At 44.3% G+C, this 16,303-nt stretch overlaps 1 protein-coding gene across 1 annotated transcript; it reads left to right on the forward strand.

Annotated features, from left to right (window-relative positions):
* Nucleotides 1-1,011: 1,011 nt before the first annotated feature.
* On the forward strand, nt 1,012-15,036 carry pdpr (pyruvate dehydrogenase phosphatase regulatory subunit). Its single transcript, XM_069173394.1, has 18 exons — nt 1,012-1,118; nt 1,695-1,965; nt 3,905-4,038; nt 4,758-4,839; nt 5,024-5,187; nt 5,295-5,416; nt 5,643-5,760; nt 6,153-6,302; nt 8,118-8,310; nt 8,481-8,605; nt 8,926-9,081; nt 9,608-9,741; nt 9,956-10,104; nt 10,185-10,297; nt 11,289-11,383; nt 11,477-11,566; nt 12,695-12,877; nt 13,509-15,036. The coding sequence occupies exons 2-18, from the start codon at nt 1,706-1,708 to the stop codon at nt 13,914-13,916; spliced, it is 2,676 nt and encodes an 891-aa protein (XP_069029495.1). The 5' UTR covers nt 1,012-1,118; nt 1,695-1,705; the 3' UTR covers nt 13,917-15,036.
* Nucleotides 15,037-16,303: the final 1,267 nt, after the last annotated feature.

Consider the following 16,303-nt stretch of genomic DNA (forward strand, 5'->3'; position numbering starts at 1 on the left):
CCTACTTCACTTGGGCCATGCTAATGTTAAAGACATTATCTAAAAATGTGAAATGACGTTCATAAGTAAAAATGTCTTATTCCCTTATTCAGATATTTCTCGACAAGAGTTTGAGCAGTTAGAGTGACAGACAGCAACTCATTTCATCATCTAAATACCACCGTTTTAAGATTGGACGAAGCTGAACTGATTATTGGAGGATGTTGTAGAAAACACTGAGACTTTTGGGTCAGTTTGGTTGTTACTAAATGGTACCAATAACCGAACCTCAACCCGGTGCTTGCTCAGTGGATACATCAGCAATTTATAGAGTTAAACGGGGTTCCCAAGTTTTTAAAGATGCCGAATGCTTCAAGATGAATTTTGGCAAACTGGACATAAAGTATAAAGAAGACAACTGAGATGATTTAATGGTACAGTGTAACACAGAGGCCAAAAAGTACAACACCAGTGAAGCAGTTTACCATCTTCTTAAATCCTAAGTACCCAAACCCAGATTCTTAAATCGCTCAGAAATGTTTTTTGTTTTTTTCTTGCTCCTACAGTTGAATGTTTGAGCTCCACTGTGTAGAATAGCTTCAAACTGGAAGGCTGTTTTCTCAATCATATGCTGAAGGGGGGACATTTCTCTGTGCTCATTGAAAATAGGATTTTGAAGGGCAGGCCTAAGAGAATGATTTGTGATATCAGATATTGTTTGGAAGCCGATCCGTGTCCAGTGGACATAGTTGACAGTGATGTAGGAAACACGTCTTGCGCCCAGCAATTCAACCAAATAAATTTGCATATTCAAACATTGGAATTTAATAGATCTCCTTTTAAGGATTTAAGGAAAAAACATCAGAAAAACGATTTTTTTTTTTTTTAAACTTTATATACACATTTGAATACGTTTGATCTCGTTCTTATAAATAGCAGGCAATCAATAAAATAATATTACTGGATTTAAAAAAACAAAAAACAACCTCAAACAACCCGACGGGTTTAATTTTGAAGGTCCAGACCGGAAGTGCCGCTTGTTATTGATGTTACCGACTGCTTCGCCCGAACAAGACTTTCTGTCACCGGTACTCACTCCTGTCATTAAAACATCACCACGACAGGACTCGGCTGATCAGGTGAGTCGGATGTAGATAAAGAATAAAACACCGGAGAAGGTCGTCGTCGACATGTTTGACGTTCAGCTCGTGAGTTGGCGAAGTTATCAGCTCGAGCTAGCTTTCCGACAGCTCGAGCTCCCGCTAACTTTAACTCCACCTTCAGAAAACAAAACAACAACACAAACACACAACATGTCGGTGAACTCTCCGCGTAACGTTGGAGATACGCCGGTCAACCGAAAGCTTTCCGCCCTTTGAGACAGTTTCATGATCATTTACGGAGTTACTGACACGCCGTTAGCTCGAGCTAGCTGTGCAGCTAAAGGGTGTTGAAGAAGTGTGGTTCAGCTCGCGGAGTCCTGAAGGCCCACAGAGGGTTGAACACTGTGTTCAGTGTGTTTCATGTCAGCCTGCTTCAGTTTACTTGATCAATGACGTTCATAGTTTCTAGTCATCTGCTATCGAACAGCTGTGGATCACGTGACGTCAGACATCAGTGACGCGTGACGTCCCCTCGTTGTGAGCTTTAACTGTGTAACACTTGGCCGGTGTGTCTCGGTGTGTGTGTGTGTGTGTGTGTGTCCGCGGTTGCAGGAAGCACAGCCATGTGCAGCTGTGTACGGAGCTCCAGGGCTCTGTCCCCCGTCCTGCACCCCAGGCTGCTGCTCCCTCGGACGGGGTACAGGCTGTCCGGCAGGGCCCTCCACGCCTCCCCCCGCTGGTTGGCCGTCAGCAGAGACTCGCAGCTCCCACTGCCCGGCAAGGCGCGGGTTGTGATCTGTGGAGGTGGCATAGTGGGGACATCGGTGGCCTACCACCTGGCCAAACTGGGATGGACCGATATCGTGCTCCTCGAGCAGGGCAGGTGAGATCAATGTCCCATCAGCTCCCATTCAGGGTGTTACAAAGCGTCAGGTGGCCTTTCAGGGTAATAAGCTGCGGTTGGGCCTCGTGTTGGCGGGTTAAGTCGGCCTGGAGACAAACACTAAGTTCCCTCGAGGTCAATCGTCTCTAATGTCATCAGCCTGAACCCGACATTGTTACTGGGTGGAGCAGGTGGAGGGAAAAGAGAGAGTTTGAACTACAGTGCATCCAGAAAGTATTCACAGCGCTTCACTTTTTACACATTTTGTTATGTTACAGTTTTATTCCAAAATGGATTCAATTAATTGTTTCCCTCAAAGTTCTACACACAATATCCCATAATGACAAAGTGAAAATAGTTTGTTTAACATTTTTGCAAATCTATTAAAAATAAAGAACGAAAATATAACACGTACACAAGTATTCACAGCCTTTGCTCAATACTTTGTTGAAGCACCTTTGGCAGAAATTACAGCCTCAAGTCTTTTTGAGTATGATGCTATAAGCTTGGCACCTATTTTTGGGCAGTTTCTCCCGTTCTTCTTTGCAGGACCTCTCAAGCTCCATCAGGTTGGATGGGGAGCGTCGGTGCACAGACATTTTCAGATCTCTCCAGAGATGTTCAATCTTGTTCAAGTCTGGGCTCTGCTGGGCCTCTCAAAGACATTCACAGAGTTGTCCCGAAGACACTCCTTTGTTATCTTGGCTGTGTGCTTCGGGTCGTTGTCCTGTTGGAAGATGAACTTTTGCCCCAGTCTGAGGTCCAGAGCGCTCTGGAGAAGGTTTTCATCAAGGATGTCTCTGTACATTGCTGCATTCATCTTTCCCTCCATCCCGACTAGTCTCCCAGTTCCTGCCGCTGAAAAACATCCCCACAGCATGATGCTGCCACCACCATGCTTCACCATAGAGATGGTATTGGCCAGGTGATGAGCGGTGCCTGGTTTCCTCCAAACATGACGCTTGGCATTCAGGCCAAAGAGTTCAATCTTTGTTTCATCAGACCAGAGAATTTAGTTTCTCCTGGTCTGACAGTCCTTCAGGTGCCTTTTGGTAAACTCCAGGTGGGCTGTCATGAGCCTTTTACTGAGGAGTGTCTTCCGTCTGGCCACTCTACCATACAGGCCTGCTTGGTGGAGTGCTGCAGAGATGGTTGTCCTTCTGGACGGTTCTCCTCTCTTTACAGAGCAACGTTGGAGCTCTGTCAGAGTGACCATCAGGTTCTTGGTCACCTCCCTGACTGAGGCCCTTCTCCCCCGATCGCTCAGTTTGGCTGGGCGGCCGACTCTAGGAAGAGTCCTGGTGGTTCCAAACTTCTTCCATTTATGGATGATGGAGGCCACTGTGCTCATTGGGACCTTCAATGCTGCAGACATTTTTCTGTACCCTTCCCCAGATCTGTGCCTCGACATAATCCTGTCTCGGAGGTCTACAGACAATTCTTTGGACTTCATGTCTTGGTTTGTGCTCTGACATGCACTGTCAACTGTGGGACCTTATATAGACGGTGTGTGTCTTTCCAAATCATGTCCAATCAACTGAATTTACCAGGTGGACTCCAATCAAGTTGTAGAAACATCTCCAGGATGATCAGTGGAAACAGGATGCACCTGAGCTCAATTTTGAGTGTCATGGCAAAGGCTGTGAATACTTGTGTACTACGTAGCAAAGGAAGGTCCTCCGATTTTTTTCATTTTTGATTTTTAATAGATTTGCAAAAATTTCAAAAAAAAATTATTTCATGTTGTCATTATGGGGTATTGTGTGTAGAATGTTGAGGAAAAAAGTTAATTTAATCCATCTTGGAGTCTGTAACAGAACAAAATGTGGAAAAAGTGAAGCGCTGTGAATACTTTCCGGATGCTCTGTATATGAAGTTATACTGGATCTGTAAACACAACGGTGGCTTTGATATTGTTCTGATAATGCTTTATTGGCAGACTTGGTGCAGGAACAACAAGACTGTGTGCTGGTATTGTCAGCATGGCCAAGCCTATTTCCATTGAGTGTCAAATGGCAAGCTACTCCAGTAGCCTTTACCAGCGGCTGGAGGAGGAGACGGGAGTTAAAACAGGTCAGACACGACATGATTTGCTTTGGTACTAATCATGAAGAGAAAGGTGGACTATATCACTAATAATAATAATTAGTGCAAATAAATTAATCTGAGCAGTAACCAGATGCATATCAACATGTGTTCTTTATTTTATATCTACTTTTATACCATATGCACTTTTATTAAGGCATAGTTAATATGATGAGTTTAAAACATACAATGAAGCAATCAGTTACAGTTCACTCATGACACGATATCTCAGTACAGTAGTTTTTACAATGATGCAGCTGAAACATGTACATGTGGCATACACTTCCAGACATTTTCTACTTAACTCCAAGGAAACATTCGAATTATTGCCTTAAGCTGCAACGATTACTTGATTAACAGAACATTATTAACCAACTATTTTGATTATCTGCTTATAATTTGAAGTAAATTTGAATTGAAAATAGCTCAATTTCTTTGAGTCAAGCTTCATTAATGTGATTATTTTTTGGTCAGGAGAAAATAAGACATTTTAGGCTGCACCTTGTGATTTGGAAAACATTTGGGTTGAAATTTGTAAACATTTAAAAGACCAAACTGCTAGTTGATGAATCAATTATCGATAGATTAATAAATAGTGAAAATAACCGTTATTTGCAGCCCTATTTGGCATAAAACTAACTGTTTGCCCAATGCTAAATTCCCCTGCTGTATTTTAACGTGTGTGTGTGTGTGTGTGTATATTGCAGGTTATGTGAAGACGGGGTCTTTGTGTCTGGCACAAAATCAGGATCGCTTCATTTCTCTGAAGCGCTTGGCATCAAGACTCAAGTAAGACCTCGAGTTAATATTTCTTAGAAATACTTTTGGCAGTGTCTACAGCCTTGAGTGTGTGTGAATAAGATTGCATCTGCTTTGCACATGGAGAGACACAAATGTTGTAAAACTTCATGTCTGGCTGCCAGCTGAGTTATCTGCTGATTTAAAAGCCTGAACCCTTTCACCCTTTTCTCAGGGTAATGGGGATCAGCTGTAACATCATTAAACCAAAAGAAGTGGCCAAACTCCACCCTCTTGTTAACATTCATGACCTGGTCGGGGCGCTCCACCTCCCTGCAGATTCTGTGGTGTCTCCACCTGAAGTTAACCACGCCCTGGCTGTGGCTGCTGCTGGACAAGGTAACTTAAAATCACAACTTGGCTTTTACTGTGGCTCGTCTTCCCTTTTCTCCTTTTTTTTTTTTTTTCCTCCTCCTTCATCCTCTTGTGTTTCTTACCCTATCCAGGGGTCCAGATCCTGGAGCGGACCAGTGTTCAGCAGGTTCTGGTGGAGAAGGGTCATGTGACAGCTGTGGAGACCGACCGGGGCTCCATTGAGTGCGACTACTTTGTCAACTGTGCTGGACAGGTAAACCTCCGCGTGGGATTATGTGATGCAAATGACGACGCATCATCAAGCCCCAGTGACGGCTTAGATAAGTGAGCTGATTAGTCAGTGAGCTGCAGTGTTTTCCTGCAAAGAAATCAGCGTGTGTAACGCTAGCATAAGCAGCTGTCAGTTTAATGCGGTTCACTATAGTCAATAGCCCATGTTCAGCAGGTAGACATGTTCACTCCACCTGTTTCTGCTCCAGTGGGCGTACGAGCTGGGTCAGGCAAGTGAGATGAAGGTGTCGGTTCCCCTCCACGGCTGCGAACACTTCTACCTCCTCACCAAACCTCTCCAGGAGCCGCTGTCACCGAGCACACCAGGTCTCCCACGTCAAACACTCACCAAAATTCACTGCTTTAGCTTGAAATGTTAAGATTTTAAACTTCAACTCGCTTTTACTTTCGCCAGCTAAAATTATGTCTGTAAAAAAGATTCTGATTTGTTTCTTGGCATAATGTCTGTTTGAATAATTTATTACAGACTGTTTGACTGCAGCAAGCATCTCCCAGCCTTTTCCCTTAAGAAAAAAAACAACCTTTTCTTTCAGAAAGCACCGAGGAACAGATCCTCCTCATTGATAGCGATAATATGCTAAACAGGAACATTTTATTTCATTTACTGTTAATATTCATTTTTTTTTCTTCACGTTACATGAGGCTTCAAACAAGCGCAGAGGAGGTGGTCTAACTAACTGTGTGCGTCTCGTCTCCAGTGGTGCTCGATATGGACGGCAGGATATACATGCGGCCGTGGCAGGGAGGCATTCTGTCAGGAGGCTTTGAGAAGAACCCCAAACCCATCTTCACCGAGGGCCGCAACCAGCTGGAGATCCAGAACATGCAGGAGGACTGGGATCACTTCGGTAATGGAGGCTGGGATGGAAAACAGGGAGGGGACGTTGCCTTAAATTAATATATGTACGTGTGTGTGTGTGTGTGTGTATGTGTATATATATATATATATACATATATATATATATGGCATATTGATTTTCATATTGTTTATAATTGACCAAATACACAGTAAAAAGGAAATATGTGATCATAAGAAGTGATTTTGAATGAGGTCCTGGTGTCGTCAGCAATATTCTGTGTACATTTTTAACTTATTTTCAGCTGCAGAGACAAATGAATTGTAGAAAAAGCAAATGGATCAATTGATCCCCTCAGCTGTGATGGATGCTGCACAGAAGCAAAGTATACACTACAGCATCTCAAATGTACTTTATGGATGTGAGTGAAGTCATTTATTATTGACAACACATTTGCAGTTGCATCCCAATCAGTCAACACGGAGCTACACACAATACAGGCAGTGTTTTAGTGGTTGGAGATGATTGCAGAAATTATAGTTTATTAAATAACATTATGTTGACCTGGACAAACATGCAGCAGCAGTTTCAATGTATCACCTTAAAATATCTCGGTTTTATAGTAACACAGAGCATCTCTATTTTTAGATACTCTGTTTATGCTCTCTTCAATGTTTTTGACCCTCACACACACACACACACACACACACACACACACACACACACACACACACACCTGTCCCTTGGCCTTGGCCTCATGCAAGTAATCTGAGATTCCTCATCCGGCCTGACAGGCTGTCATGTCACTGGACCTTTATCACCAGCCGACCTTGAACTGCAGCAACACACATGGCCAAGCTGATCTTCTACAGGCTGCTCTGCACTTCCAGTTACTTATACATGTCCAATATTATCTTTTAAAAGTAGGACTCGAAAATAGTGAGTCTCATTAATGTATATGAAAGAAAAATTAGACTGAACCCTAGTTCACCTTTTTAAAGCTGCAGCGATTAGTCACTTAAACCATCTGTCAACTGACAGAAAAATAAGCAACTATTTTCTTAGTCACCTTTTATTAAAGTCACGATTTAGGCTTGATTGGCCAAAATCTCCTGGTTACAGCTTCTCACATTTAAGGATTTGCTGCTGTTCTTAATTTATGTGATTGTAAAGTTAATATTTCTTAGATTTTAAAGTTTTGTTCACACATTTGAACACGTCACTTTGATGAGCTTTTTTTTTTTTTTTTTTTTTTTTACTGTGTATTGAACATTTATAGACAAAGTGATGAATCGTGTAATCAAGAAAATAGTCTGCAGTTTGTTCAATAATGAAAATAGTTAGTTGCAGCCCTCTGGAAGTCTCAAGAGTTTGCGCTTTTATTATGTTACATCACAAGTAAGTAATTAAATGAAGAAAGCAAGTTAAACCTCGTATGTGTTGCATTGTGATATCGGTAAGTGATGTGAGTGAGTCCATCGCATCTCTCCCAAATTTTTACGTTGTTGCCACTGGGTTGTTTTTTTGTTGGACTAACATGCTGAACTGTTGATAGAGCAACATGAGGAAAGGGTGCAGTTGTTGCTGTACAGCAGGAGTTGAAGCTCCTCCAGTATTGTTTTGTGGTGGTTTGGCAAGAGGTGATTTTATTTTAGGGCTGGAAGAGGAGAGAAAACAAGTCGCAGCCTCGATGATGTGGCAGGAAGCTCTGGGGTTGTAAATGTTGGGAAAATTGAGGCTGACCATGTTTATGTTGATTACTGCATATAGATGCATCACTGATTTAAAAGAAAAAAAAAGCACTTTGGTGGTGTGGAGATGCCGTCTGTTGAGAGATTGTACGCTCCTGTTGTCTTCCACCTTCAGAGCCGATGCTCAGTGCGCTGCTGAGGAGGCTGCCGAGTCTCGAGTCAGCCGAGATCCATCAACTGGTCAACTGTCCTGAGTCCTTCACACCTGATATGCGTTGTCTGATGGGGGAGACGCCGGGCCTTCATGGCTACTATGTGCTGGCTGGGATGAACTCCTCGGGCCTGGCCTTAGCTGGAGGGGCTGGAAAGTAAGAATGAGTATAAGTGTATTTGCCTACAGTGAATGAGAGGACAAATATTAACAAATGGTTTTGGGAACTAGTATTTTACAATAGTTAGAAGGTCAACTGAGCTCATTAATTTCAGTGATCAGTTTGTGATGTGCACCTGCTTTGATTACCTGCCGTGTGGTTTCCAGGTACCTGGCAGAGTGGATGACCTACGACTACCCCACTGCCAACGTCTGGCCGCTGGACATCAAACGCTTTGGGAACCTGCAGAGCAGCCGGACGTTCCTGCGACACAGAGTGATGGAAGTCATGCGTGAGTCGTGAAGTCTTTCCAGATTATATGATGAGTGTTCAGTTCATGATTTGAACCAGACAAATGTGCTACAGTCATCTGGGCCTGAGTGTACAGTTTAAATATGCATTCATATTGGAAAGAAAAATGCTGCTGCAAAGTGGAGAAGAACTGTTGTTCACCTCTCCTGTACACTACAGGTGACAAGTGTTCGTAATGATGTGTAGTGGGTTTTAGTTTTACCCTGGTGTGTTTTAATCGTACTCTGGTACCTATGCTTCTAAATTGTGTGTGTGTGTCCGTCCGTGTGTGTCCGTCCGTGTGTGTCCGTGTGTGTCCAGCGCTGCTGTATGACCTGAAGGTTCCTCGGTGGGACTTTCAGACTGGGCGTCAGCTGAGGACCAGTCCTCTGTATGACCGTCTGGACACCCAGGGAGCTCGCTGGATGGAGAAACACGGCTTTGAAAGACCCAAATACTTCGTTCCTCCGGGGAAAGGTACAGATCACTGAGCAGCGACACACAGCGTTGTCTTCATTGAGCCTGAAGAATCCAGAATATTTTATTACGATATGTTTTTTTACGTCATTTTCCATCATGGGTTAAGAGAAACCAGGTTTTCATAATAGAAAAAAACAAAAAGACAGTATGTTATTACACTCTTATGATCAGTTCCCTCCTCTCGCAGCAAGTCTACTTATCAGTGAAATCAGATGTTACTTGGTTAAAAACTTGTAGATGTTTTGGCACTGATGTTACATGATAAAAAAAATCATTTGCATACAGCTGATTTGGTAAAATTTGTATAATTAAACTGGGTTATCTGTCCTTTGTAAAGCAGGTGATTTCACTAAAATGCTGTGCTCTGTTTGGTTGTTGTTGGACATCAGCATTTTAAAGTTTAAAAGGATGCCCAAAGGTTTTTAAGGGATTTAAAGAGCAGCTTTTACATCTTACAGCAGGAAATGGGGAACTTTGTAATGAATGAAAACACCTGATGTGATCTGTTTGTTTGTCATCGTAGATCTGCTGTCTCTGGACCAGAGTAAGACTTTCTACAAGCCCGACTGGTTTGACATTGTTGGTGCAGAGGTGAAATGCTGCAAAGAGGCCGTGTGTGTCATCGACATGTCCTCCTTCACCAAGTTCGAACTGACTGTGAGTCATAATACACTATGGACAACTTCAAATCTTATGAATATCTGTGAAAAACATAATGTTTTTTTCAACATTTTGCAATTCTTTGGTTAACTGGGAGCTACTGATGCAGCAGCAAAGTATTTTCTCTTTTTAAACGAATGAATTTCAGCTGACGAGTCCACTGTGTTAAAGTAATTTAAGTGGAACTCTCTGCTTTGTCCTGATGTGTCAGTCGACGGGGGACCAGGCTCTGGAGCTGCTGCAACATCTGTGTGCCAATGACCTGGATGTCCCTGTCGGACACATCGTCCACACCGGCATGCTGAACGAGAGGGGGGGCTACGAGAACGACTGCAGCGTGGTCCGCCTCAGCAAGAACAGGTCGGAATCATCTGTGCTATAATAGTTTAGATATTAACGATGGACATTTGAATTAACTCTCATTTCTGTTCGCTCTCCAGCTTCTTCATCGTGTCTCCGACAGACCAGCAGGTCCACTGTTGGTCCTGGATAAAGAAACACATGCCCAATGACCCACAACTCCACCTGGAGGATGTCAGCTGGAAGTACACAGGTAGTTGGGCTCTGCAGGGATGTCACCATGTCGTGCCCACGCTATATTCAAGGGTGAAAGCTATGCATGCAATTTTCTATGCCTCAACGAAGTTAAAACAGAGATCCTGCCAATCAATCCCTCTCACCTTTCAGCTGCTATACTGGACAGTCCCTCATTGTGTCTTGGCCCCATGGCAACCCACTGTAATTTCCATGTCAGAATCTGGGTGTGATTTTGGACTCATCTTTTACACTGGATCTCCAAGTTACGTCCGTTGTCGAAGTCGTGTTCTTTCAGCTGAGAACTTTAGCTAAGGTCAAATCCTTTCTCTCCTCGAAAGACCTGGAGAAAGTTGCTCATGCTTTTATCTCCTCTAGGTTGGACTATTGTAATTATTTGTATGCTGGAATCGGCAACATTCTTTTATCACGCCTTCAGTTGGTGCAGAACTCTGCAGCGAGACTTTTAACCGGTACACGCAGGCATGAACACATTTCACCGATCTTAAAATCCCTTCATTGGCTACCAGTCCAGTACAGAATTCATTTTAAAATTGTAATGTTTGTTTTTAAGTGTCTAAATGGAGCTGCCCCAGTCTATCTGTCCGACCTGCTGCAGCCCGATACCCCACCGCGCTCACTCAGGTCTCTCGACCAACAGTTTTCAGTTGTTCCTTGAACAAAAATGACGACCCGGGCCGACCGTGCCTTTTCCGTTGCTGCCCCCAAGCTCTGGAACAACCTTCCCCTCATATTAGGTTGTCATCCACTTTACCAATGTTTAAAAGCTGTTTAAAAATCTATTTATTTTCCCTGGCCTACCCACTTTGATCTTAACTTGGCACTTTTGTGTGATTTGTGTTAGTTTGTCTTGATTTTAACGTTACTTATTTTTATTAATCCAGTCTTCTCGAATGTATGACTGTCGGTCTATGTGCAGCAGTTTGGGCAACCTTTGTTGTGTTTTAAAATGTGCTACACAAATACATTTTGATTTGATTTACTCGCAGCTTTAAATCTGATTGGACCGCGTGCAATGGATGTTCTGGCTGAGCTGTCGTACGTTTCTATGACACCCGACCACTTTCCCTCCATGTTCTGTAAGGTAGGATGGCTCGTTTTCATAAGCAGTTGTTTTTCTGTCCGTCTCCTCACATTACCGGGAGCAGGAACTGACCATGTTTGTGTGTGTTTACAGGAGATGAGTGTGGGCTACGCCAATGGGATCAGAGTGATGAGCATGACTCACACCGGAGAACCAGGTTTCATGCTCTACATCCCCATAGAGGTGCAACACTCACACTAACATCATCTAGTCGCCATTTGACAGGCTGGTTGTTAAAGTAACCGTCAGATGCATACCTCAGGTCTTAAACAACCCGGGACTGTGTTGCATGCAGTGGGATTCATCCTTTTTTTTTTTTAAATTTAAGCTCTCAACTACCTGGTATTCCTCAAACTATTTGTGTTAAACAGTGTTTTGTCATTGTGTTGTCTTACTTTTAAGATACCTAAACCCAGACACTACGATGCAGAACTCCTTGTCTCTGTGGTTTATTAACATGATGGAGGTTCAGCAACATACAGGCTGAGTTCAGCGCAGCATTTTCTTTGATAGCGGCGGGTTTCGATGTCAACAGCCATTCAAATGATTGTGCACCTTTTAGAAAGTTGATGGCAAGGAATTTGTTTTTGTGTCAATTGTGATTCAGATCATTCAAAAGCACAGCCTGAGAATGGCTGACCCATTCATGGCACAATGGTCAAAATAATCTAAAAATCATTCCAAGAGAAGTTAAAGACGGATGAGGGAATCTCATGTGGTTCTGCCTCGGCCAAGATGCTATAAACACACAAGCAGTTTTTCAGGACAAATTGTCAACTTGGGAAACCAGAAGATGTGGAAAATGCCTGCATCCAGCTGCATTAGTGACGGCTGGGAAGATGTGCCACCACTTCCAAAAGCTGATGGATGATGTGAAAGTGTTTTAGTTTGTCTGGAATCAGACCTGCTGTAACTGGAAAAACTCCCACAAACGCACTGGACATGATCCATCTGCATACCAACGCTCTACTGCACCACAGACGGATCAGTGCTTTGTGCAATAATTACTTTCTCTGATGACTGATTTGGCTTTGTTAGGATTCACTCTGTAAGCAGGTGGGGTGCATGAAATACGTCTCAAACACTTTGAGAAAAAACCTTTTTTCACATCTATAAATATTGACAAAACCATATTTGTTGAGGGGGTTATTGTTAAAGGTTACAAGCCATATCATTCTATCATATACTAACTTCTGCTCAGAAATCTGAGTAATGTAATAGTGTTAGAAAAATGTCATTGGAGGGTTAATAAAGCGCTGTCCTGTATACCGCATCAAGTGTAACGTTGGTATGTCCCTCTGCTCTCTGCAGTACGCGCTGCATGTGTACAACGAGGTGATGTCCGTGGGCCAGAAGTACGGCATCCGTAACTCGGGCTACTACGCGCTGCGCAGCCTTCGCATAGAGAAGTTCTTCGCCTTCTGGGGTCAGGACCTGGACACCTTCACCACCCCGCTGGAGTGTGGACGGGAGTTCAGGGTCAAGTTTGACACGGTCTGTTCAGCTGTGTGACCATCTGATCTCAGTCTGTGTGGAGACTTTTAAATGGCAATATGTTTTCAAAGCGTCTTCTTCTTAGCAAAGGGATTTTGATAAAGCAGAGATTTAGTATGTTTGTTATTAGCCTGAGAGAGGGAGAGCAGAATAATAAACGGCGCCTCGTCATCTGCTTCGCTAAAACCTGTCGACGTCTTGAGTTGTAGTCTTTGCCAGCATGTGGAGGACAATCTGTCACCAGGCTGCACCTGCAGGCGCGACAGGTGGCACCGTGAAGCAGCGGGGGTAAAGTTTACCATCAATCTCGTGGTGAAAACAGTGGAACATCAGGGATGCTCTCTGCTGTCAGCACAGTATTGATGGGAGCAGCTCACAGTTTAAAGCTGGTTTCACAGACTGTTTTCAGATGAGTTGACGGTGGTCTTTTAAAAACATTAGAAATTTAGAGGCAGTGGTTTTGTGTTGCTTCTGTATGCATCCTAACAGGCTCCAAAACTGTGCAAAACTTTCTCTCGCCGTAACTTCCTCCACTGCTGCTACTTCCTCTCTTGGACCTTTTTAAATCCCCCCCCGACCCTGCGCCCTTCACCAACTTCTTCTCTCTCCCTCCCCCGTCTTCCTCCATCAGGACACGGACTTCCTCGGCCGTGAGGCGTTGCTGCAGCAGCGTCAGGACGGTGCAACTCGGCGGTTCATCATGCTGGTTCTGGAGGACCACGACACCGAGCTGGACCTGTGGCCGTGGTGGGGCGAGCCCATCTACCGTAACGGCCAGCTGGCCGGGACGACCACCAGCAGCGCCTTCAGCTACACCCTGGAGCGCCACGTCTGCCTGGGCTTCGTGTCGCCGCCGCCGGGCCCCGAGGGGCTCCCCACGCCCATCACCCCCGACTTCATCAACCGAGGGGACTACGAGGTGGACATAGCCGGCCAGCGCTATCCGGCCAAAGCCAAACTCTACCCCTTCAGCTCCCTCTTCACCCAACAGAAACGCCGCAAGGAAGACATGGAGCTCAGCAACCTGCAGGGGAAGTGATGCCGAGGAGTAGTAACTCTTTCCTCTTTCACTTCACCTGATCCACTCCTGCTGTGACCTCGCGGGTGCCGGGTACATTTCTTCCCTTTTATAGCTCCTCATAACAGGGCTGTATGCACCGTCACTTTCTGTCCTGCATATGTTTAGTTTCCGCGTTGCATCTCCTTCTTTCAAAGTGCAATATTTAAGAGGCACCAAATGCTTGAGCTGTCTCAAATACAGAGCTCCTGCCATCTTGTTTTCCAGCTCCAGCCTGCTTCACACTCGAAGACAGTCCACACAGTCTCATGGCTGCTTCACTGACAGCCCATGGTTAAGTGCCTTGTCAAGGCAAGATCAACATCGCTGTTCAGGACTTTGTGACTCTGTTCACTCCTGAAGGGATTCTCACCGACGATCTCCTCCAGTAGCGTTCGAAGCTTCCACACTTCAGTCTGGATGAGTTGAAAGCAAACGTCAGTGCTGATCTGCAGATGCCTGCGCACACAGTCGACGGAGCGGTCGACACTGTCGTCATATCTTAAACTGTAAATTTGCTGCTTTAAGGAAGACGATCGATGCGATGTAAAAAGCCTAACTCTGATACTTTATACTTTCCACTGCCGCCTGTCCCGCTACATCACACCTGACAAGGAAGGAGGTTACCCTCCAAGAAGCAGCCTGGCTAATCATTAGTGAACCAGTGTTGTGTGTGTCGCTCATTTCTCCTCTTCCGGTCCTGTTGAAAAAGCTTCCTTAAGTAAATCTAAGCGGCTTCTTTTCCCCTGTACAACATCTTTATCATCAGCTGTGAGCTGCTCTCCAGTCGTCTTGCCGTGTGGATCTCGTGGTTATGTATCATTTACCGTAATATAACCCGACCTGTTATTTATGTTTTGTGGTCTTTGTGATGCATCGTTGCACTTTTCGATGCACAGGGTTAGCTTCGCTGATGATGTGTTGAATATGTGTCTGCTGTTCAGTGGACTGTAGACGAGGGAAGGGAGAGGAGCTGTAACCCAGACGTGTCGTTGTTTGGAGTTTATCATATCATGCAGTTTTGTGTTGATCCACAGTCTAGATGTTTGTGTAAAGGGAGGACGTGAGTGCGATTTGAAATAAAACGATGTATTTTTGTATAGCTCGTGTGTTTAAAATCTCTATTTTCAGTACTGCACTTTTTATTTTTGCTCCATCAGTTTCGAGCTTCTATCACCTGCAAAAATCATAATTATCAGTTCATTCTTGCAGATGTCCTGCTGATTGCGCGTCATGTCAAATGCTTTCTTCTATCGTGGTATCGGCAACAGTTGTCCTACACGTGCATTTCAACACTTCTGAAAGTAATTTGGTGTTTTTTTTTTTTCCTCTTGCCCCCCTTCAGAGGTCAAAGGTCAGGCAGAGCAGCAGGTCTGGAGCTGGTAGGGATTTAACACGGCCACTCCGTTCAGCAGCGGTGCTGCTGTGAAGGTAAAGCTAAGGTAAGAAGCAACTGAACGCTGAATCCACCGAGCCAATCACACGACACCTTACAGACGGCCTCACAGAAGGTGCACAGGAATGTACAAGAGGATGACTCCGAGTGATGGTACATTTTCTATTAGGGCTGTCGGAGTCTAATTTCCTATAATACGCGGCCACAGATGGCTTCACTCAGTTTTATTTACAGCAATTAAAAATGTTGAGTGATTTAAGTTTGGTTGCTGGTAAATGTGTCATAACTGTTTAATGTGTTCATAACTTTTTCTGGAGTATTTGTGGGTAGAAAACTACAGATGGGTCCTTTTTTAAATATTTGCTCAGTTTAATTACGAGATGCATTTATCATGTTTTTCCGAAATCCTCTTGAACTCAGGAGCAGCAGCAGGTTCATTTATTTGCCGGCTGTCTGAAGCACTTTGACCTCCGAGCGGTAAACGGACCGACTTTTCAGTTGGGATGTGTTGCCGCTGCGTTGACGTAAGAAGAAAATATAAAAACCTCATCAGCTCTTCAGACACGTTTTCTCCTGATTTTTGCCAACATCTCGGGCTCGTGCGACGCGCCACGCGAGGACGGATGCATAAAAAGTTTAGTGTACAGATGGCGTGAATGAGTTCCTGTGCGGTCGACTCTTGGCAGGAGCCGGTCCCGACAGCAGGACGATTAAAGTGCAGTTCTGTTCCACGTCTGACAACACGGCTGCTGCTGTGTTGTTCAGAGCGGATGCTGCGCCGAGGCTCGAGCTGCAGCAGGGACTCGGATGTTGGTCGTAAAGGGCTGACTTTCTTCACGTGTTTAATGTTTGTAAAAAAACACAAAAACAAGTCATTATATTAAACGGAGCATTTGCGTGAGAGAGACAGCAGTGAATCATTTGGAGTCTGGATTCAGTCTGTTTCTGTGCTGTCGTACCAAACTGGTGACAA

The sequence above is a fragment of the Embiotoca jacksoni genome, unplaced genomic scaffold, assembly GCF_022577435.1.
Source record: "Embiotoca jacksoni isolate LCO1_2020_lvr unplaced genomic scaffold, fEmbJac1.0.p SCAF_6, whole genome shotgun sequence".
Taxonomy (NCBI): domain Eukaryota; kingdom Metazoa; phylum Chordata; class Actinopteri; family Embiotocidae; genus Embiotoca; species Embiotoca jacksoni.

Bases quoted from the DNA above. Each gene is read 5' to 3' on its own strand.
- pdpr (XM_069173394.1), top strand. From the start codon at position 1,706: ATGTGCAGCTGTGTACGGAGCTCCAGGGCTCTGTCCCCCGTCCTGCAC. The intron at 5,417-5,642 runs GTAAACCTCCGC...TTTCTGCTCCAG, and splicing joins TTGTCAACTGTGCTGGACAG to TGGGCGTACGAGCTGGGTCA. The intron at 5,761-6,152 runs GTCTCCCACGTC...TCTCGTCTCCAG, and splicing joins GCTGTCACCGAGCACACCAG to TGGTGCTCGATATGGACGGC.